Source organism: Onthophagus taurus, chromosome 10, assembly GCF_036711975.1.
Source record: "Onthophagus taurus isolate NC chromosome 10, IU_Otau_3.0, whole genome shotgun sequence".
Taxonomy (NCBI): domain Eukaryota; kingdom Metazoa; phylum Arthropoda; class Insecta; order Coleoptera; family Scarabaeidae; genus Onthophagus; species Onthophagus taurus.
The window spans coordinates 6,793,486-6,815,878 of NC_091975.1; the positions used below are offsets into that span (position 1 = coordinate 6,793,486).

General features: G+C 30.8%; 2 protein-coding genes across 2 annotated transcripts in view; one reads left to right on the top strand and one right to left on the bottom strand.

Annotated features, from left to right (window-relative positions):
* Positions 1–1,179: 1,179 nt before the first annotated feature.
* LOC111420678 (alpha-Mannosidase class I a) overlaps positions 1,180–22,393 on the bottom strand; it is a 57,684-nt gene continuing 36,470 nt past the window's right edge. The window contains exons 2-7 of the mRNA XM_071199464.1: positions 9,591–9,809; positions 3,523–3,702; positions 3,248–3,461; positions 2,686–3,194; positions 2,512–2,628; positions 1,180–2,461 (exon numbers count right to left, since the gene is read on the bottom strand). Coding sequence (XP_071055565.1) covers positions 2,342–2,461; positions 2,512–2,628; positions 2,686–3,194; positions 3,248–3,461; positions 3,523–3,702; positions 9,591–9,809 — 1,359 coding nt within the window. The 3' untranslated portion in view covers positions 1,180–2,341. The remainder of the gene's footprint in view (positions 2,462–2,511; positions 2,629–2,685; positions 3,195–3,247; positions 3,462–3,522; positions 3,703–9,590; positions 9,810–22,393) is intronic.
* Positions 19,098–20,383, top strand: LOC111420684 (Chemosensory protein A 87a). Its single transcript, XM_071199465.1, has 3 exons — positions 19,098–19,719; positions 19,784–19,957; positions 20,011–20,383. The coding sequence occupies exons 1-3, from the start codon at positions 19,669–19,671 to the stop codon at positions 20,335–20,337; spliced, it is 552 nt and encodes a 183-aa protein (XP_071055566.1). The 5' UTR covers positions 19,098–19,668; the 3' UTR covers positions 20,338–20,383.

Below are 22,393 nucleotides of genomic sequence, written 5' to 3' on the forward strand. Positions count from 1 at the left end.
GAGATTTTCATAAACGGATTTCTTCATGGAAAACTACATACTTTCCTCTATAAATCCTGAACATTTCATCAATAAATTTTAATAATTCGATTTTTCACGATTTTTTTAAAACGGTTGTAAAAATTTGTTAACTTGATAAAACCATAAAAATTGAGATTAAATTCAAAACTTAATATCTCAAGAACGGAAGGAGATTTTTATGAACGGTTTTCTTCATGAAAAACTGTATACTTTCCTCTATAAATCCTGAACATTTCATCATAACATCTTAATAATTCGATTTTTCACGATTTTTTAAAAATGATGGCATAAATTTATTGACTTGGTAATGTCGCTAAAATTCAGGTTGAATTCATAACTTAATATCTAAAGAACGGAAGGAGATTTTCATAAACGGTTTTTTCATGGAAAACTACATACTTTCCTCTATAAATTCTGAACATTTCATCATAACATCTTAATAATTCGATTTTTCACGATTTTTCAAAAATTATGGTAGAAATTTGGTAACTTAATAAAATCATAAATAAAAATTGATGTTGAATTCAAAAATTACTAATAGACATCATCATGAACGGTTTTCTTCATGGAATATTTCATCAAAGCATCGATTTTTCAAGATTTTTTAAAAAATAATTCAAAAATTATAATCTCAAGAATGAAGAGAGATTTTTAAGAACAGCTTTGAAATCGTAACTCCTGAAGCAATGAACGTGATGTTTGAAACGTTGTTAATTAAAGATTATTATATATATAAAATTTAAAATGATTTATTTGATTTATTTCATAACTAAAATGAACCGATAAATAGTACATAATTAGGTTCTCTGGCCTTGTTCTGTAGATTTTATGATGAAATCACGCGATTATAACAAACTCGGCATGCACAAGTCTCGTGAACAGCTCCTCATTTTCTCAGTTTAGATCGCGTGCTGTTTACTTGACCGCTGACGCATTCCTTGTTGCTACCAGCTTTAATTTTTAACTATTATCGCATATTACTATCGTTAAAGAAAGATAAAAAAGCGGCCTGGTTATCTCTTAGTTTAAATGGACTTAATAATCTTAACTCGAAGAATCAACACAAACGTTTATGTTTTCAAATATTATCTTTAGATGTAAAAATTAAAAAAAAATTAAATGTTTTAAAATAATTTAAAGAAATAAAAACAGAAAATATTCCTTTCATATAAATTTATTTCTTTTTATTTGCAAAATTATCTACCAGGTACTAAACAAAAACATTAAATTTAAATTTGTTTTCCAAAATATCCCTTTTATAATGCAACAAAATGATTAGAATAAAATTAAAAAACAATAATTATAACAATTTAAAATTAAATTAAAACGAATTAAATCGATTTTATCATTGTACACTTATTCCTTCTTTTTTATGCAAATTTGAAAGGATTAATTTATTTACGTCTATCTTTTTTACAATTATACAACTCTAAGTGCACTATTTAGAGAGTATTCAATGAGTGTTTAAAACAAATGTTTAATTAGAAAAGAAACGATTTTTTTATTTATATACAACATACAACATTTTACATCCAAGTTTGATTATAACCAAATTACTTTTTTGACTTTGAAGTTATTAAATGAATTTGTAGGAACAGTTGTGGACAATTTATTTCGAATTTTGATTAGAACTACTAAGATAATTGCTTTTTATATTAATGAGGGTTACTTTTGTGTTTGTTTAATTAGTTGTTACTGCGCAAAAAAAGCTGCCTTAATTAATTTCTTTAATTAATGGAATGTGCTAATTAATTTTTTCTCTCCCATTTCTAAATGGTCCCCAAAAAATCGTTCTTATTCGCAATTTACTTAAATTTAAAAATGTTTATTTACAATTTTTTTTATTTTATCCATACATTAATTGATGCTTACAAATTAAATCGAAAAAAGCAGTAACAATTAATTTGTTTTTATCAAATTAAATAAACGGGATGTTATGCGTCAGTCTCTATATCTATTTATTTACAATTCTGGGTTTGAAATGAATTTTTTTTTACTTAAATCATAAAGAAAACCATCAACATGCATTCGCGCACTGATCACCTCAAAATCACAGCACCCTTACGATTAAAAAGACGTTTAAAGAGTTTTTTGTTCTTCGAATATATTACTATTTTGCATTAATTTTTTTTAATAAATAATCTTCGTTAGTTATATTTTATATTAATTAATTCCTATTTAATAAAAACATTATTAAAATATTTTCCACTCACTAAATGTTTCAAGTTTTTTCTTGTCTATTTATTAATGTTCTTTTAATTGTTTTCTTTTAAGTTAATTAATTTACTTGTTTTTTTTTAATTGTCCTATTTAAAACCTTTCACACAGCTTCTCTATAAAAATTATTAACACCTTTAATCGGTAAGGGGTGCGCCTCTGTATTTAAAACCCATTCATTGAGAGGTAGGAGACTATCATCAGAAAATAATAAATACAAATACTGAAAAAAATAAAGAATTAAAATAGAATTAATGAATTAATTAATTTTACCTTTAAAGTTTCCGCTAAAAAGAAACTTTGTTGGACGTCATCTTGAAGAGGATCATAAGTATAAACGTTTTTAATCCCTGTATAACCACCTTCAACCCGACAATATTTTTCTAAAGCCTTTTTTTACGAAATTAAATTAATTTTTGTTGTTTAATACTAATTATTTTAACTTACCTGGACCATTTCCCACCCCCAATCGCGGTATTTTTGATCTTTCGTAAATCGATACATATAAAAGTAACTCTCGACAACTTCCGGTCGTAAAATATAATATTTTTCGGAACTTTTTAAAGCTTTCGCTTCGATCCCATCGGTGAATCTAAACGACTCAGGACCCAATTTCGTCGTACTCCTATCGTAAGATTCATGGCATGTTTCCGTTATTTTCTTAGCGATATCCATGTATTTGTTAGAAACTTCGTTTTTAAGAGTTTGAGCCCCCAATCCCAGTAAACCACCTGAAAAACACCCCAAATGATCCATTTTATGTTCCGGTCGATCAAATTTTAATTCAGCGAAATACGAAAGCCCATTTTTCGACGTAAAAAGCATATGTTGAGTGATCGCCGCCATTGCATCATCGTACATTTGTCTCGCTTCGTTATCTTCTTTGTTCGATTGAATCCAAGCTTTTAATAGATACTCGTAAAAGCTATCGCCTAAAGCCCCCATTGACATGTGATCTAAAAATAATTCCATGTAAATTAAGATCGATTTAAAACGCAAATCTAATTACGTTGGCCCCAATTTCCAGTTTTCGGGTTAAGATAATTCGGGTACAATCCTTTCGGTTTATCCTTTTGCATCAAAAATTGCCGAATATGATCAACTTTATTTCGATAATCGGATTTCCCAGTCACATCGCTTAAATAAGCAAATTCTAAATGTAACGTACCAAATTCTGATAAAATACTCGATCCACCACTCGCCCATCCGTAATTTTTACTCCCCTATTAATAAAACGAATAATTAAACAATTAAAAACGATTAATCAAACATTTCGATACGTACCCCCGTTCTAAAGTTGACCAAAGCGTGGGGAATCCCCGTGGGCGTATCAAAGGCCGGTAAAAGTTTATCGGCGATTTGTTGAGCTTTCATTTTGAAAATTGGGTCTCCCGTTAAAGCGTAACATGCTAAAAGGCCACCGACGAAACGAATGTTTACTTCAAAAACGGAAACATCTGATGTCTAAAAAAAGTAATGAATAAATTTAAAAAAAAATAAACAATTCAACCATGAGTGAAATAATTGAAGACGCGAGTGGATAAAGGTGAGATTTTGAGAATTTTAGGATTTTTGGCTTTTTAAGTGTTTTATGCAGTAATTTAAACGTCTAAAGATGTTTTGCAGATTAATTCTTACTTTTTTGCAAAGTATCGGTTGATAAAGGTGTTATGAGTTTCACAATCTAAATTAAGTTAATGGATAAAGGTGCTATGTGACTTTAACACCTTTATCCATTTTGTTTCCTTCGATAGTGTAGATCAAGTTACCGTGATTTGTTTGTATTTAACTAAATTTTGACAGGTGCTACATCGTGTAAGTAAAAATAAATTCCACATGCTAATTTATGTTTCAAATGGCTGAATTACGTCCGGTTAATGGTGGTATGCGTTTTCCTCTTTTTGTATGGTTAAGTAACATGAATATTGGGTTCATTTATCTTTAGATTCAGGTATGGGATTTGAGTTCTGTATTGGCCAAGACGAATGTATAAGCACTGATTTAAATAAACATAATATTGCGGTACAAGAGAATAATTCAAGTGATTTGACAATGAAATTCAAAGGAAATGTATTGGCACACCTAAACACACAATGGGAGAAGATACCCCAAATAATTCAGATAGTATCTTGACAGAAAAAAATCAAAAACTAAAAAAGAAAATATTTGAACCTTCAGAAAAGATTGCTAGGAAAAGGAAGAGGGATCCAAGTAAGTGGAAAAGGGAAACGGCAAGGATTGCAAGAGAGATCGAGGGGAAAAATATATTTCTCAAACGGGAAAAGAAATTGCCGCTAAGAGTCCAAATCTAAAAAATGTACTGTGTAAATCGTATGTACTATCGCCCCATCTCACTGCTCCCCGTAATTGGAAAACTCTTCGAGACGCACTTGAAGAACAAGCTCCTGGCTGCGGTATCAAAGAAAATTCCGCCTTACCAATTTGGCTTCCAATCCGGCAAATCAACATCCCAGCCACTAACTATTCTGGTTTCCAACTTCCAGGCGGCACGTTTTATAAAACTGAAATCTGCAGCAGTTTTTCTGGACGTCCGAAAGGCCTTTGACTCCGTGTGGCACAAAGGATTGCTATTTAAACTGGATAAGCTAAAAACGCCATACTATCTTCTAACCCTGATAAACCAATTCCTGTCGAATCGCTCCTCCATCGTGAAGTTGAAAAATCACTTCTCCCACAGCTTCTCCGCTCAGCAAGGCCTTCCTCAGGGTTCGCCTATCTCTCCCTCTCTATACAATCTTTTCTGCCACGATCTTTACAACGACAACCCAGACGCCTTTAACCTCACTGCATACGCACTACTTTATGCCGACGACACAGCATTGGTCTCGCACAGTAGGGATATCACTTCCTCGGTCCGTAAGCTGCAGACGCTCATAAACGAAACGGAAAATTGGTACCGAAAATGGCGCATCCTACTCAATCCCACAAAAACACAATTTTTTGTCCCATTCCTCTCACCCCGCTCTCCCTCTCCCACAATTACAATCCAATCAACGGCAATCTCCGTCTCACCAACCTGCAAGTATCTTGGCATAATACTTGACAGAACGCTTAAGTTTTCCACTCATGCAACCAAGGTGAAGATGAAAGTAAAGACACGCGCCAAACACTTTAAATCTCTCTCGTTCAGCGGTCGCGGAATCTCTACCTCATGTGCCTCGCACATCTACAAGACCATATGCAGGCCCATCATAGAATATGGATCAATACTGCTAAGCAACGCACCAAGAAGAACGAAGTACCACCTGGAAGTAGCGGAAAGATCTGCACTGAGATCCATCACCCGAATTAGGAACCCCTGTAATCCCCTCTTTAACCCTAGCAATGATCTGCTATACCAACTTACCGATATACCCCCTATCCATACCCGTCTTCAATCTTTGTCCGATAAATCCATTCTAAATTTTCCTACCAACGCCTTGCAACACACGCTTATATCGCCTCCATTACTCCACCCTCGCAACAACCCACCTCTTCTCTTCCAAAAACTCCTGGCCGTCAGAGAAGACTGAAGCAAGCCGCCGACTACAAAAATCACGGGCAGAAAGACCTTGGTCGGTAGCCCTATTCTCACCCCTTAACTTTTTTATTTTTGTTTTATATACATATAGATATTTTTATTGTTATTCTTATTTTTTTTTATGTAGTGGGTACAGAATAAAATTTGTTTTTCTTCTTCTGTACTGTGTACGGATCGTTGCAGATTAAATTGCGATGAGAAGTTTGAAGTCAACTCAAGAGAAAATATATTTAAAAGTTTCTACAAGTTAAATCAGAATTCCAAAAATATTTTACTTTTCAAAAGTATAAAAATTGGCCCAGTTCAGCGCCATAGATCTTCAGCTAAAAATCCAAAACAGTTTTCATTTAAATATTTTATAACTTATAATGCAACACAAACGCAAGTTTGCAAACTTGCTTTTATGTCATTATATCAAATTGGTAGAAAAAAAGTTGCTGTTATTCAGAAAAAGCTGAAATCAGGTGAGGTAGCTCCAAGTCCAGACAGAAGAAGCTGCCATGATAAAAGGCCCCATAAATTGCCAGCTGAAGTTGTTGAGTCCATTGTTGACCACATAAAAAGATTTCTTGCCGAACAATCACATTATTCAAGGAATAAAAATATTAATAAGATGTATCTTTCTCCGCTGCTAAATATAGCTAAAATGTACAGGTTGTATATAAACGAATGTCGCACCAAAAAATTTCCAGAAGAGTACAGGGTGGTTCAAATTCGATGTCCGCATAGGCTAACTCGGAAACTATAAGAGTTAGAAAAAAAGTAGCTTACATGTCATGATCTCGTTTTTCGAGAAACTGCTAATGCCGAAACCCTCATAGCGCTATCGTCTTTTGTTTTTCCTCTAGAGGCCAAAATTGAAAATATCGTAAAACCAATAAGTTCAATTATCTTGGTTATTATTATAGGTGGAGTATTATAACTACGACATTATATGGACACTTTTTACAGAGAATTTCATGACATAGTCAAAAAAAAATTTTCGGTTTTAGATTTTGAGATATCATGAGAATTTTCGTTTTTTTAAATGGAGACAACCTCTGATTATTCGCTTATTAAATTCGTTATTTTTTTCTGATTACAAAAATTTAGGGTTAGACAGGTCTATTTCTTATTGTTTTAGAATAAAGCTAAAAATAAACTTTTTTTATAAAATTTCCATCTAGTGTCGTCGAGGAAATTAAATTTACAGTTTCCTGTAAGTTACGAGGCGGTAGGTAAAATCTAAAAAGTTAACAATTAAATACGAAGATAACTTCTGGTATTTAAAAACAAATTATTTTTTAATATGTAACATTCTAACATGTCAAACTTTTCAAAATTTTCGTAATTGATCTTAAAAACAGGATTTTTAAAGTGACACTTCAGAAAAGTTTTGAATACAAACAAATGCTGTTGCAAACAGTTGCTATGTTTATTTAAATAAAAAAAAATGAAGTCCCTAGATTTACAAAGTACCGCGGTTTGACACCATTTTGGCTCGAAAGACAAGCGGGAAATTTAAAACTACAAAACATTACGCCAAATTTCCTTTCTTTTTTTCTCGTGGTACTCTGAAGAGTCGAAAGTCCTTCTTACTGCCATTTTTGCAACTTCAAAGGCAACAAGACGGCAATATTTTTGTAAATAAGTGGTGAGATGCAGTGACAAGCTGTCAAACCGCCATTTTTGGCTCGAAACAGACGTCATGAACCGCGGTACTTTGTAAATATAGGGACTTTAAAAAAAAAAAACATATGAGCGCCATCTATCGATAAATTATTAAGTCATTTAAAAATAATATTAAATCGTAATAAAAAATGTGAAATAATGCAATCTATTCCAACTTTTGTGTAAAACATATATAAATTAAACAGTTCAACAACTATATTTGTTTCAAATATCAGAAATATGTATTTTTAATTTTTAATTATAGAACCGTAATTTACAGGAAACTGTAAATTTAATTTCTTCGACGACACTAAAAGAAAAGTTTATTTTTAGTTTTATTCTAAAACAATAAGAAATAGACCTGTCAAACCATATGTTTTTGTAATCAGAAAAAGATAACAAATTTATTAAGCGAATAATCAGTGGTTGTTTCCATTTAAAAAAACGAAAATTGTGATAATATCTCAAAATCTAAAACCGACAAAATTTTTTTGACTATGTCATCAAATTCTCTGTAAAAAAGTGTCCATATAATGTTTTAGTTATAATACTCCACCTATAATAATAACCAAGATAATTACATTTGCGGGTTTTACGATATTTTCAATTTTGGCCTCTAGCTGAAAAACAAAAGACGATAGCGCTATGAGGTTTTCGGCATTAGCAGTTTCTCGAAAAACGAGATCATGACATGTCAGCTACTTTTCTTTTAACTCTTATAATTTTCGAGTTAGCCTATTCGGATATCGAATTTGAACCACCCTGTACATAATAAAATTATGTTCATATAGCAACATTTTTTCTACAAAATTTAATTTATCTTTTGGACAACCTAAGAGCGACACTTGCAGCACTTGCGACGAAGCAATGAAGAACATAAAGAGAGGTACAGAAAGGCGTTTGAAGAACAGAAAAAGGATAGGTTAAAAGCTAAAAGCAACAACGAAATTAGTTATCTCACCATGGATCTACAACAAACCATGCCTTTGCCAAGAATAACCACATCTAAGGCTTTCTATCTGAGACAGATGTGGTTTTACAATTTTGGTATACATTTCATATCAAAAGAAGAACAACCTTATTTTTTTACGTGGACTGAAGACGTTGCCAATAGAGGGAGCAGCGAAATTGCGAGCTGTTTGTATTATTTCGCCCAAATGATTAAAGAAAGTAACCCTGAGATTAAATACCTAATAATTTGGTCAGATTCTTGTGCCGGCCAAAACAAAAATTTTAATATCATTGCTTTATATCAGCTCCTAATTTTGAAGGGCATGTTTAGAAAAATTGATCATAAATTCCCAGAGGTTGGACATTCTTATTTGGACTCTGATAGAGATTTCGGAAGAATTGAAAAAACTTTAAAAAAATGTGAACGGGTTTTTGTACCCGATGGGTGGAAAAGTTTGGGGAGTATTGGTACAAGGAATGTCTGGATGAAAATACCGAATTTGAAATTGTCAATTGCTTAAAAAATAAAAACACTACAGAAATATGTGTTTATCCAGACAGAGTTTCGGAAAAATATGGCAATATTTCTAAAGAAAAGTTACTGAATTTGAAACAACAGTCGCAATTTGTACATGAAGAATACAAATATTATTACGAAAATATTTTACGCGATAATAAAATACTTTGGATGACATCTTTCATTCGTAATAAATTTTAAATTTGTCTCTCATTTAGTGGATAAAAGTGCCATGTACATATTCTTTCTTGTAATTCCTTAACTTATCTTCATTTTGTAAAGTTATTATACTGTAATATATTTTGTTGTTGAAATAAATTGAATAATATGAAAAAAGAAATAAATAGTAAAAAGTTCCAAACGAAAAACTTTAAACGCGAATATCTCAAAATTGTTCCCGTGTTACATAGCACCTTCATCCACTCGCGTCTTCAATTGTAACATGAAAAGTGATTAGCTAAAAAGCGGGCAGACAATTTAAAAAATTTGCATTTCTAAATAAATGATTCAAAAACAAGATGTACTAAAAAGTATTCTAAATTACCTTCCCGAAGGGTAGTCCAAGCTTGTTTACAAAGAGGCATTCGAAGATACCTACTGTCTGCTTGTTTAATTTAATTAAATTTTTTAACGATCAAATTTCATGTCCAATCGCCACAATGCCGAATAACTCTAAAATAACTAAATACTTACCATAACGTCTAAATCAAGTTCATTAGCAACCCAATCTCTCCCCTGTTTAAATTCCTCGTTCATTCCCATTATGTACAACGTATCCAATCCGTCCAAAATCGTTGCTCCAATTGGCATACTTCCAAAAATACTTGCGCCATGTCCGCGTTTTGTCACAGGTTTCAATTCGTTTTTACCCCAAGCGTATCTCACGTAATTATCCCACGCGTGTTTCATCATCTAAATAAAAGAACAAATTTTAATCAAAAAAAATAGATAAATAAAAAATATTGTGTCCTTCCAAAAGTAGCATAATATTAATGATAAATATATTTTATAAATAGATTCAAAGGTTGATTCCAGTATCAAATTGATGTTTCCAGAAATGTATGGATGATTCTGATATCTCGTGAATAATTTTAGCATTCAGATGTTGGTGATTGATTCCAGTATATAGAAGATAGATGTAGTTGGAAAAGTGATTAAAACCTGAAGCATCTGGTTGGTTTTAGTGTCGAACGAATGATTCCAATATTTAAAGGATGATTCCAGTATCTGAGGAATCATTTCATTGTCTAAGAGATGATTCCAATACGCACTAAATGATTCCATTATACGATAAATGTTATTATAAAGTTTCCATAGTGATTAGGTTCAGAATGTTGTGGATGATTTCTGTATCTACTGGATGTTTCCAGTATCTGATAGACGACTACAGCATTCAATGAATATTTCTAGTAACCAGTGAGTAGGCAAAGTATCCATAACGATTGGTTGCAGTGCCCATAAGTTAGATACAGTATACAGGGTGTCTCACGTAACTGGTTCGTTAGAACTTTTTTAGGTTCCACTATTCCTACAGGTTTGAAATTTTGGTAGCATGGGTTGTTCATTCTAAACTTTCAATCTAAAATATTTTCAAAATCACCACTTCCGGTCTACCGGAAGTAGACCACAACTTCGTTATTTTAAATGGAATGCTATAGTTTTTATTACACCTTTCAATTATACATAAAAAAATATGTTGACTTTGATAAAAGTTGTTGGTACCTACCATTTTTTGTTTTCGAGTTATTTTGATTTTAAGCTTTTTTTGGCAAATTGCACCATGTTCTTTAAAAGCCCATATCTCAGCTAACGATCATTCAAAAAAGCTCTGCATTGGCACGACTACTCTACAGATGCTGCCAAATAGATTGTCATTTCTTGTATCAGAGTATCTTATACAGGATGGTCAAAAAATTGAATTACCGTTTCTCCATATTCAATGGCTAGAAAGTCGAAAATTTTAAATGGAACACCCCGTATTTTTTTACCCTATCAGAAAGGGAATTTAATTCTCTACAAATTATCTATAAACATTCCTATACCTATTTATTGTAGTTTCCCTGATATTGGAACATTAATCAAAGCATGCATTGAATGCGGGAAAACGTTTGATTTTTTTTATTAGAAGGCAATGGAATTTTGACAGTTTTTGGTCCATATTTGTGTTATTGTTGTTGTTACTTACTTTTGATCACGAGTGAAAGTCATTGTATAGGTATCATGGCAAATTATTCCAACGCCGATATTTTAAATTTGTTTTATATTCATGGTAATGGCCTCCACGATCTCTAGATTTAACACCATTGGATTTTTATTTGTGGGGTCACTTAAAAAATCAAGTGTACAATTCACCGATCAACACACGACAAGAGTTGCGTGCACTACGTACTATTCATGGCGACCAACTTCTACGGGCCACAACCGTAGAAGTCGAAAGAAGAGTTGAAAAATGTTTAATGGTGAATGGTCAGCATATTTTAGTTTTTTTATATGTTATTCATTCTAATTTCTGTTATTAAATTGTTGTTTTTCATTGTTTCATTTATTCGTTTTTCTGTTGGTTATTTTTGGTAAATAAAAGCGAGCAAGCTAAAGGTTATTCAACCATAGTTAATTGTAGAAATAATACCAATAATAATTTAAATAAATTAAACGATGAATTGTCAAAATGTCTTGGCCTGCTAACAAAAACACAAACAAGCTTTGGGATTTTACGTCTGATTTTGATTAATTTTCCAATATCAGGGAAACTACAATAAATAGGTATAGGAATGTTTATAGATAATTTGTAGAGAATTAAATTCCCTTTCTGATAGGGTAAAGAAATATGGGGTGTTCCATTTAAAATTTTCGACTTTCTCGCAATTGAATATTGAGAAACGATAATTCAATTTTTGACCAGCCTGTATAAGATACTCTAACACAATATATGACAATCTATTTGAAAGCATCTGAAGAGTAATCGTGCCAATGCAGAGCTTTTTTGAATGATCGTTAGCTGAGATATGGGCATTTAAAGATCATGGTGAAATTTGTCAAAAAACACTTAAAATCAAAATAACTCGAAAACAAAAAACGTTAGGTACCAACAACTTTTATCAAAGTCAACATATTTTTTTACGTATAATTAAAAGGTGTAATAAAAACTACAGCATTCCATTTAAAATAACGAAGTTGTGGTCTACTTCCGGTAGACCGGAAGGGGGGGCCATCTTGAAAATATTTTAGATCGAAAGTTTAGAATGAACAACCCATACTACCAAAATTTCAAACCACTACGAATAGTGGAACCTTAAAAAGTTCTAACGAACCAGTTACGTGAGACACTCTGTATATACAGTGTGTCCCCGGATAGGTGAAACGACTCTTATAAAATGTAAATTTTTTTCGATATTCTTTTGGGAATCTTTTGGGGTTCAGGCCTGCTTGATTAAAGACTAATTTTGAACATATTTTAAAATTTTAAAAAACAAGTGAGTGTTGTTGATACTGAAGCTAAAACTTCTTGTGTGTCAGGTAAAGTACCTTTTCTGTTTACAGTATGGTAAAATGTTACTAAAAAAATTTATTCAGAATGAAAAGTTATGGCCATATACAAATTTTCATCAGCCTACTTTGATAAAATCCATTATACTATCATTTTCGTTAATAGTACTTTATTACGACTTTTTGTTTTGAGATTCAGATATTCGGGAGAAATAAACAAAGCGTTCTGAAAATGTTCACAAGAAATTAAGTGTGTGTTCGCCCACAAAGGAAAACAGTTAATCATAGTTAATCAGTTTCATCATAATTCTTTTTTCTTAGAGTAAATACTTCCTGCTGTAAGAAATCTTTTGATTAAACGCCAACAAGTACTTCTTTTAATTCCAGTATTTGGAAATTTTTCACAAAATAAAGCAATAATCGGTTTTTTCCCGGTTTCTTAACACTGAATCACGTAAACTTTTTCCTCTAATGTTAACATCCTGTTTAAAAAACACTTTAAGTTTACTAAATTACGGTTTGAGAGATTAACAGTGACAGGAAAGCAATTTTGTTTTTCCGTGGCAGTCTTTGTTAGAAATAAAATTGTTTGATATGGATTTTTCAAAGTAGACCGATCAATCCGAAAATTTGCATATGCCCATAGTTTTTCATTCTGAACAAAACTTCTTAGTAACAATTTCACGTACTGTAGACAGAAAAGGTACTTTACCTGCCACAAAAAGAGTTTTTCTTTCACTGTCAAGGCTCACTTGTTTTTTAAAAATTGATAATATGTTCAAAATTAGTCGTTAATCAAGCAGGGCTAAACCCCAAAAGATGACAATTAATATCGAAAAAATTTTACCTTTTATAAGAGTCGTTTCACCTATCCGGGGACACACTGTATATATACTAATTAGATCTAACATTTAGTTGTAGATCTAGTAACCTTGGATACTAGGATCAATCGATGATTTCATTGTCATTAGATCCAGCGATTTAAAGCACATCATCAAGCACATAACTTGAGAGCACCAAGTCGATGCTCTCAAGTATGCTCCATGATGTGGTTTGAAGATATCTGCAAGATGGTTGGGCAGAGTATTAGATTGCTTTTTAGTATTACTTGTCATTTTCCACAGCGATTAGGCAGTGTCATATAAATTGCAATTGATTCATCCTGGTTTTCTCTACTTCATCACACAACTGTGGTTATCGTCGTCTCAAATGACTTTTTCCATGACGATATCTCTCACTTTGGTTGGGTAATTAGCTCCAATTGATTTTCTTGGCAGCACCCAAGTATTATCATTACAGATCTTCTTGACTCGATTGGAGCAACCCAACGCAAGCATTTGTAGAGGTACCATCGCAAAGAAAACAGAGTACAACATCCTTAATTTACTTCCCAAGTGTCTTTCTTTTGTTATTCGTGCAGAAATCAATGTGTGAATCGTTATTTTGTTCTGTTTCGCATCTTGTTTCTATAGTTAATGATATTGCGGGATTTTTGATAGGGGTATTTCTTAATTTTTCATTCTCTCTGCATGTCTCGATCGCCATATTTATAACCCAACCCAAGTTTGATGGCTACTCTTTCTTAGATGAAGTTTCCGTGGAAAAACTCACTTATGTAAGATTAAGAATAAAAATGTTAAATTACGAATGGTGTCAAAAACTGTTAATAAGGTGAAGAAAGAAAAAATGAAACTTCAACATTGAAATAATACTATTTTATAAAATTATTTACAAAAAGTAGTGTTAATACAAAGAAAGAAATAATTTTAATATAAGTCACAATAGTATTAATATTAATACAGAAAAAAAAGATATTTTTCCATAAGAAAGAAGATAAATAAAAAGATATAAATAATGAAATACTAACACTAAATCACTAACTATCTTTCATTTTGATTCTCATTCGAATTAATTAAATGGTACGTATGATATACCTCCTTAATTTTCTCGACTTTTTCATCTTCTTTTTTGGTTGGGAAGAAATGATACTCGCCAATAATCGCGTCTTCAATCGAATCGAACGATTCGGATTCAATCGTGTTTTTCGTTTCGTTCGTTTCTTGTAAACCTTGAATCTTCTCTAATAAAATAGACGTCTTAAATGGTTTATGAATTTCAACTTGAACTTGCTTCGATAATTCACTTCCACCAGTTAAATTCTGATTTTCATTAAAACTTGTCCAAGGTAATTTTTCAGGGTGTTTAGTAACATAATAACCACTTATTGCAATTACAGCAACAACAGAAAAAAGTCCCGATGTATTTTTTGAAACAACCATTTTTTTTATATACACTAATTTAAGATTTTGAAAAAAGGGATTTTAATACAGCACTGATGATGGTTAAGTGACTATTAACTCAGTTGAGATAAGAGCTTGCATTTATAGTCTCGTTTTGAGCGCTATCTGAATCAAAAACGCTGTGATAGGAATGCTTAGAAAGGTTTGTTACTTAATTTTTGTATTATTTGTTTTGAAATAAATATTTTTTGAATAACGAGATTATTCTTTTAGTGGTGCGATTTTAAAGTTTTAATTTTTGCCCTTGACACTTTATAGTAAGACAAAAGACCGGGGTTATCTAAAATCGTATGATCACTTCTAATAATAAATAATATTTCTTAACGATAATTTTACTACATGATTCAAGATTATGAGCAAAATATATTGTGAATTAGACAAATTTTAATTTGGCGTTAAAGAAAAGCTTTAAAAGGTTATCTTAAAAATTATTTTAACTTTTGGGCGGTTTCAAAACATGTTTTTTTATCGAATCGGACGATGATTACAACATTTTTTTACGTCAATTTCGATCCATTTTATAACACTTGGGGAAAGGAGTGGCCGTTTTAACCAGAAACAGCTCGAAGGGCCGCTCGTGACGTCATGTGTAGATAGGCAACTACTATTTCACACTTTGAATTAGCAAATGCTTAACAACTAAAACTAGAAAACTGTCTAGTTCTAGGTCTAGTGTTAGTTCCAGTTTTATTTCAATGATATATTAGTTATAACTCTAAAAAGAGGATACTTTAATTAATAATTGGTGATATTTCCACAAGGATCCTTCAAGAAATTAATTTTATAGCGAATTTTTATACCAAAAGTTATTTTTCAAAACGGGTTGATTCATTGGAAAGAGGACACTTTTATTAACACTTTGGGAAATTTTCATACTCATATTCCAAGAAGTTGATTTTATACGAATTTTTAAAACTTAATCGGCGAAAATTGCACAATACGAAAAAATTGTCGATCATTTCAAAAATTTATTTCTCAAAAACTAAAAGCGATTTTTCAAAACGGCTTTTTGCATTAAAAAGAGGATACTTTAATTAATAATTGATGACATTTCCACAAGGATCCTTCAAGAAATTAATTTTATAGCGAATTTTGAATAATATCGATGAAAATTGCAACATCGAAAATTTTATCAAAACTTCAAATATTGTTTTTTCAAAAACTAAAGGTTATTTTTCAAAACGGGTTGGTTCATTGGAAAGAGGACACTCTTATTAACACTTTGGGAAATTTTCATACTCATATTCCAAGAAGTTGATTTTATACGAATTTTTAAAGCTTAATCGGCGAAAATTGTAAAATTCGAAAATATTGTCGATCATTTCAAAAATTTATATCTCAAAAACTAAAAGTGATTTTTCAAAACGGTTTATTGCATTAAAAAGAGGATACTTTAATTAATAATTGGTGATATTTCCACAAGGATCCTTCAAGAAATTAATTTTACAGCGAATTTTGAATATTATCGATGAAAATTGCAACATCGAAAATTTTATCAAAACTTCAAATATTATTTTCTCAAAAACCAAAAGTTATTTTTCAAAACGTGTTAGTTCATTGGAAAGAGGACACTTTTATTAACATTTTGGGAAATTTTCATACTCATATTCCAAGAAATCGATTTTATACGAATTTTTAAAACTTAATCGGCGAAAATTATAAAATTCGAAAAAATTGTCGATCATTTCAAAAATTTATTTCTCAAAAACTAAAAGCGATTTTTCAAAACGGCTTGTTGCATTAAAAAGAGGATACTTTAATTAATAATTGGTGATATTTCCACAAGGATCCTTCAAGAAATTAATTTTATAGCGAATTTTGAATAATATCAATGAAAATTGCAACATCGAAAATTTTATCAAAACTTCAAATATTGTTTTCTCAAAAACGAAAAGTTATTTTTCAAAATGGGTTGGTTCATTGGAAAGAAGACACTTTTATTAACACTTTGGGAAATTTTCATACTCATATTCCAAGCAGTTGATTTTATACCAATTTTTAAAACTTAATAGGCGAAAATTGAAAAATTCGAAAAAATTGTCGATCATTTCAAAAATTTATTTCTCAAAAACTAAAAGTGATTTTTCAAAACGGCTTTTTGCATTAAAAAGAGGATACTTTAATTAATTATTGGTGATATTTCCACAAGGATCCTTCAAGAAATTAATTTTATAGCGAATTTTGAATATTATCGATGAAAATTGCAACATCGAGAATTTTATCAAAACTTCAAATATTGTTTTGTCAAAAACCAAAAGTTATTTTTCAAAACGGGTTGGTTCATTGGAAAGAGGACACTCTTATTAACACTTTGAGAAATTTTCATACTCATATTCCAAGAAGTTGATTTTATACGACTTTTTAAAACTTAATAGGCGAAAATTTCAAAATACGAAAAAATTGTCGATCATTTCAAAAATTTATTTCTCAAAAACTAAAAGCAATTTTTCAAAACGACTTTTTGCATTAAAAAGGGGATACTTTAATTAATAATTGGTGATATTTCCACAAGGATCCTTCAAGAAATTAATTTTATAGCGAATTTTGAATAATATCGATGAAAATTGCAACATCGAAAATTTTATCAAAACTTCAAATATTGTTTTTTCAAAAACTAAAGGTTATTTTTCAAAACGGGTTGGTTCATTGGAAAGAGGACACTCTTATTAACACTTTGGGAAATTTTCATACTCATATTCCAAGAAGTTGATTTTATACGAATTTTTAAAACTTAATCGGCGAAAATTATAAAATTCGAAAAAATTGTCGATCATTTCAAAAATTTATTTCTCAAAAACCAAAAGCGATTTTTCAAAACGGCTTGTTGCATTAAAAAGAGGATACTTTAATTAATAATTGGTGATATTTCCACAAGGATTCTTCATGAAATTAATTTTATAGCGAATTTTGAAAGTTATCGATGAAAATTGCAGCATCGAAAATTTTATCAAAACTTCAAATATTATTTTCTCAAAAACCAAAAGTTATTTTTCAAAACGGGTTGGTTCATTGGAAAGAGGACACTCTTATTAACACTTTGGAAAATTTTCATACTCATATTCCAAGCAGTTGATTTTATACGAATTTTTAAAACTTAATCGGCGAAAATTGCACAATACGAAAAAATTTTCGATCATTTCAAAAATGTATTTCTCAAAAACTAAAAGCGATTTTTCAAAACGGCTTGTTGCATTAAAAAGAGGACACTTTAATTAATAATTGGTGATATTTCCACAAGGATTCCTCAAGAAATTAATTTTATAGCGAATTTTGAATATTATCGATGAAAATTGCAGCATCGAAAATTTTATCAAAACTTCAAATATTGTTTTCTCAAAAACGAAAAGTTATTTTTCAAAACGGGTTGGTTCATTGGAAAGAGGACACTTTTATTAACACTTTGGAAAATTTTCATACTCATATTCCAAGAAGTTGATTTTATACGAATTTTTAAAACTTAATAGGCAAAAATTGCAAAATACGAAAAATTGTCAATCATTTCAAAAATTTATTTCTCAAAAATTAAAAGCGATTTTTCAAAACGGCTTTCTGCATTAAAAAGAGGACACTTTAATTAATAATTGGTGATATTTCCACAAGGATTCCTCAAGAAATTAATTTTATAGCGAATTTTGAATATTATCGATGAAAATTGCAGCATCGAAAATTTTATCAAAACTTCAAATATTGTTTTCTCAAAAACGAAAAGTTATTTTTCAAAACGGGTTGGTTCATTGGAAAGAGGACACTTTTATTAACACTTTGGAAAATTTTCATACTCATATTCCAAGAACTTGATTTTATACGAATTTTTAAAACTTAATAGGCAAAAATTGCAAAATACGAAAAATTGTCAATCATTTCAAAAATTTATTTCTCAAAAATTAAAAGCGATTTTTCAAAACGGCTTTTTGCATTAAAAAGAGGATACTTTAATTAATAATTGGTGATATTTCCACAAGAATCCTTCAAGAAATTCATTTTATAGCGAATTTTGAATATTATCGATGAAAATTGCAACATCGAAAATTTTATCAAAACTTCAAATATTATTTACTCAAAAACTAAAAGTTATTTTTCAAAACGGGTTGGTTCATTGGAAAGAGGACACTTTTATTAACACGTTGGGAAATTTTCATACTCATATCCCAAGAAGTTGATTTTATACGAATTTTTAAAACTTAATAGGCGAAAATTGCAAAACACGAAAAATTGTCGATCATTTCAAAAATTTATTTCTCAAAAACTGAAAGCGTTTTTTCAAAACGGCTTTTTGCATTAAAAAGAGGATGCTTTAATTAATAATTGGTGATATTTCCACAAGGGTCCTTCAAGAAATTAATTTTATAGCGAATTTTGAATATTATCGATGAAAATTCCAACATCGAAAATTTTATCAAAACTTCAAATATTGTTTTGTCAAAAACTAAGTTATTTTTCAAAATGGGTTGAGTTGGGTTGGGTACCGGATATCCGTTCCACCACTAATAAATATAACAATGTAGCGCTGAATAACAACTAAAACTTAGAATAGACTAGACCTAGAACGATTAAGACGATTTTTTTTAATCAATTAATTTTAATAAATTACTTTTTGCAGTTTAATCGCTGAGAATAAAAAGAGAAAGAGTTCTGTTTATAAACGAGCACCCAGAAATCGATAACCTATTACTACTTAAGTTGAAAAACCTTATCTCGTGAGCAGTTTAACCTGATTATTTTAGTTTCCATTTGATAGAATTTCAAATGTAACTAATTGCAATCACGTGCTGTTCAAGATGATTAAGAATAATGTACATTTTTATGTATTATTGCAACAATTTCAGTTTTCGAAACATTATTTCGAAATGATCGTTTCCTGATTCATATTTGATGATGGAATTATCATAAACGGAAACCAAAAACGTATCAGATCGAAAATTTTTATATAAAAGCGAGTTCCATTAAAGCAAAACTTAGATGAATCAAAAAGTGTAAAAATAAAAATGTTTTTTGGAGTGATTTTAGTTGTTTTAGCTTTTATAGCTATCCCAGGGGTAAGAAAACTCTAACTATCAAAATTTTCATTAAATAAAAATAAATAAAATAAAAATTAAATAGAATTCAAACGAAATAATTGGAGTTGGAAATTTCAAAGTGACAAAATTCGAAGTGTGCGACCCATCTTACGATTACCCACTAAAAGTAATTTATAAATTTAGAAAAGATGACGCTGGAAATCAATTTTTAAGCGGGGAAGGTCATTTTAAAGTTAATTTTGGCGAAGATTCCGATGTAAATATATTTATTATCTCAAAAAAAAGAATTTTGTGTTTATTTTATTGCAGTTTAATATTTCGATCACGATGAAACAATCCCAAAAAGATGAATACGCACGATTAGTTTCTTTATATGACGAGGATACATGCGAGGCTCTTAAAAAATTTGTGGGGCCATTCTTTCACGATATGCAAAAGGCTTCAGGAGTTAACCCGGGAACTTGCCCCGTACCAAAAGGCGATTATACAATAAAAGATTATAAGTTGGATTTTTCAAAAATCTCTTACCAAGCAATCCCCGAAGGAATTTTTCGGGTCGAACACACGATTAAAAATATTAAAACTAAGGAGGTTTTATTCTGTTTAATAATTGAAGGAGAAAATTTCAAAAAATAATGTTATAAAATTAATATATTAATATAAATAAAAATTGCACCATTAAGAAAAATTAAAAATTTCATTTCTAATTTTATAATTCGACTTTCTCTTAAGTACTGAGAAATCAAGTATTATTAAGTGAAAGTATTTACATCCTCAATTTCTCCATTCGATTTCATCATTGAAACAAAAATTCTTAATAAAAAAAAAGATAAAGAAGAAACAATAGATTTTGCAATAACATTAAGATTAAAACGAAACAACACAGTGAAAGAGATCGTTCGATAGCCATTTTTAATACAACGTGTTGAAATAACCCCGAGTACCAGAAGTTATCGGCTTCGACCTGTCAGTGTTAACAACACGCGACCGCTTATCTCAATAAGACGTGTGTGTATGTTTTATACACAAGAAAACTGGGATGAGGTGTGACCTCAGATAATAAAAAAAAATCGAAGGTGAGGTAATAAATTAATACTAAAAAATTTTTTAAAAATCACTCCGATTTATACTCATCAATAACATTCAATGAGACTTTTTGAATCGAGATTCCACCCGTTTTTCTTCTGTAAAAGACATGTTGCGCGAATTCCTATGTAATTCGTTAATAAATCTCTTAAAGACGCGGTCGTTTTTCATTTCGTACGGAAGATGGATTCATTCTTTTTTTTTTTTTTTCGCGAACGTCAGTCGTTGGTACAACCGGAATTATCGTAATGTTGAAATAGCTCTGGAGGTTTGTCTGTTGCCTGCCGTTAGCTGAAGGAAAATTACGGTCGGGAGACCAATTAGGGGTAATTTAACCGGTAGGAACAAACAAATTTACCAGGAGAGATAAACAACAGGGACCCACGCAATTAACGTAAAGTGGACGAATACAACAGTTTTTACATTTTTTTTTATAATTTAGTTTTCATGTACTGAGTGGAAAATATAATTTCAAAAACCATTTTTAATTTAAATGCCACAGAAATGGGGTATCCAGAAGTCTTCCTGCACGTCTTTAATTGTTATGTAAAATTTGTGAAATTTGTAAAATTTGTGAAATTTGTTAAATTTTGTCAGATACAATCATACCACCCCTTCCGCCTTCTAAATGTAATAATAATAATGTTTATTCACGTAAGTAATACAGTATTACAGTGAAAAGTCAATAGCAAATACAAAAATAAATATGTACAGGGTGTCCCGCTAAGCGTACGGAGCGGCTGTATCTCAACAACGGTAATGCCTAGAGGTTTGGGAAAAAAATCCTTATAAGCAAAGTGGCCAAGAGAAATACCTGGAAATTATTTTGAAGTTCGTAATTCGACCGCTAGGGGGGCGTAACTGCCATAGAGAAACATAAAATTCCCGCTATCTCAGAAAGTTAGACGATGAGCTATAACTTTGACAACGCTTTTGTTTTGCGATATTTCTCAATTTGTCGTAATAAGGGAGGGGGAGGCCAATGCGTTTTCAAATGTTTACATTTTAATATCTCCTGGACCATTCAACCAATTTGAATATTTTTGGTCTCGTTTGAAAGAGCATTTTATTTGTTGGTTTAAAATAAATAAGCTAGAGGGCGTTATCTGCAGCGATGACATATTTTTGTGATTTTTGAAAAAAAGTTAAATGGAACGGTACTATTTACTTCACAGATCCTTAGTCACCATAAAATTTGCTAAATATTAGTGAAAACCGCATCTCGATATCGCCATCCGTTCTCGAATTATAGAAGAAAATGTTAAAAATTCGTATACCTCAATCTGATCACATTATCTTAACAAACAAATCACAGAGCATAAAAATTTATTACGTAGAGCCTTCCTTCACACTTTATCCAAAGGTTCCTTCTACTGGTTCAAAACCATTTTTGAAGCGTGTTTAAAGATCAACGGACCAACGAAACATCAACTATAACAATAAAACAAAATAAACCATAACACTCAACTTTTAGCTAAAAATAGCTCATAAATGTTCAAAATGTTTTCCATCATTCTCGATGCATTTATTTGCTCTAGTTTCGGTGGAAAAAACTGCTGCTTGAATATCAGCCTTGGACAAATTTCTAATGGAACTTTGTATTCTC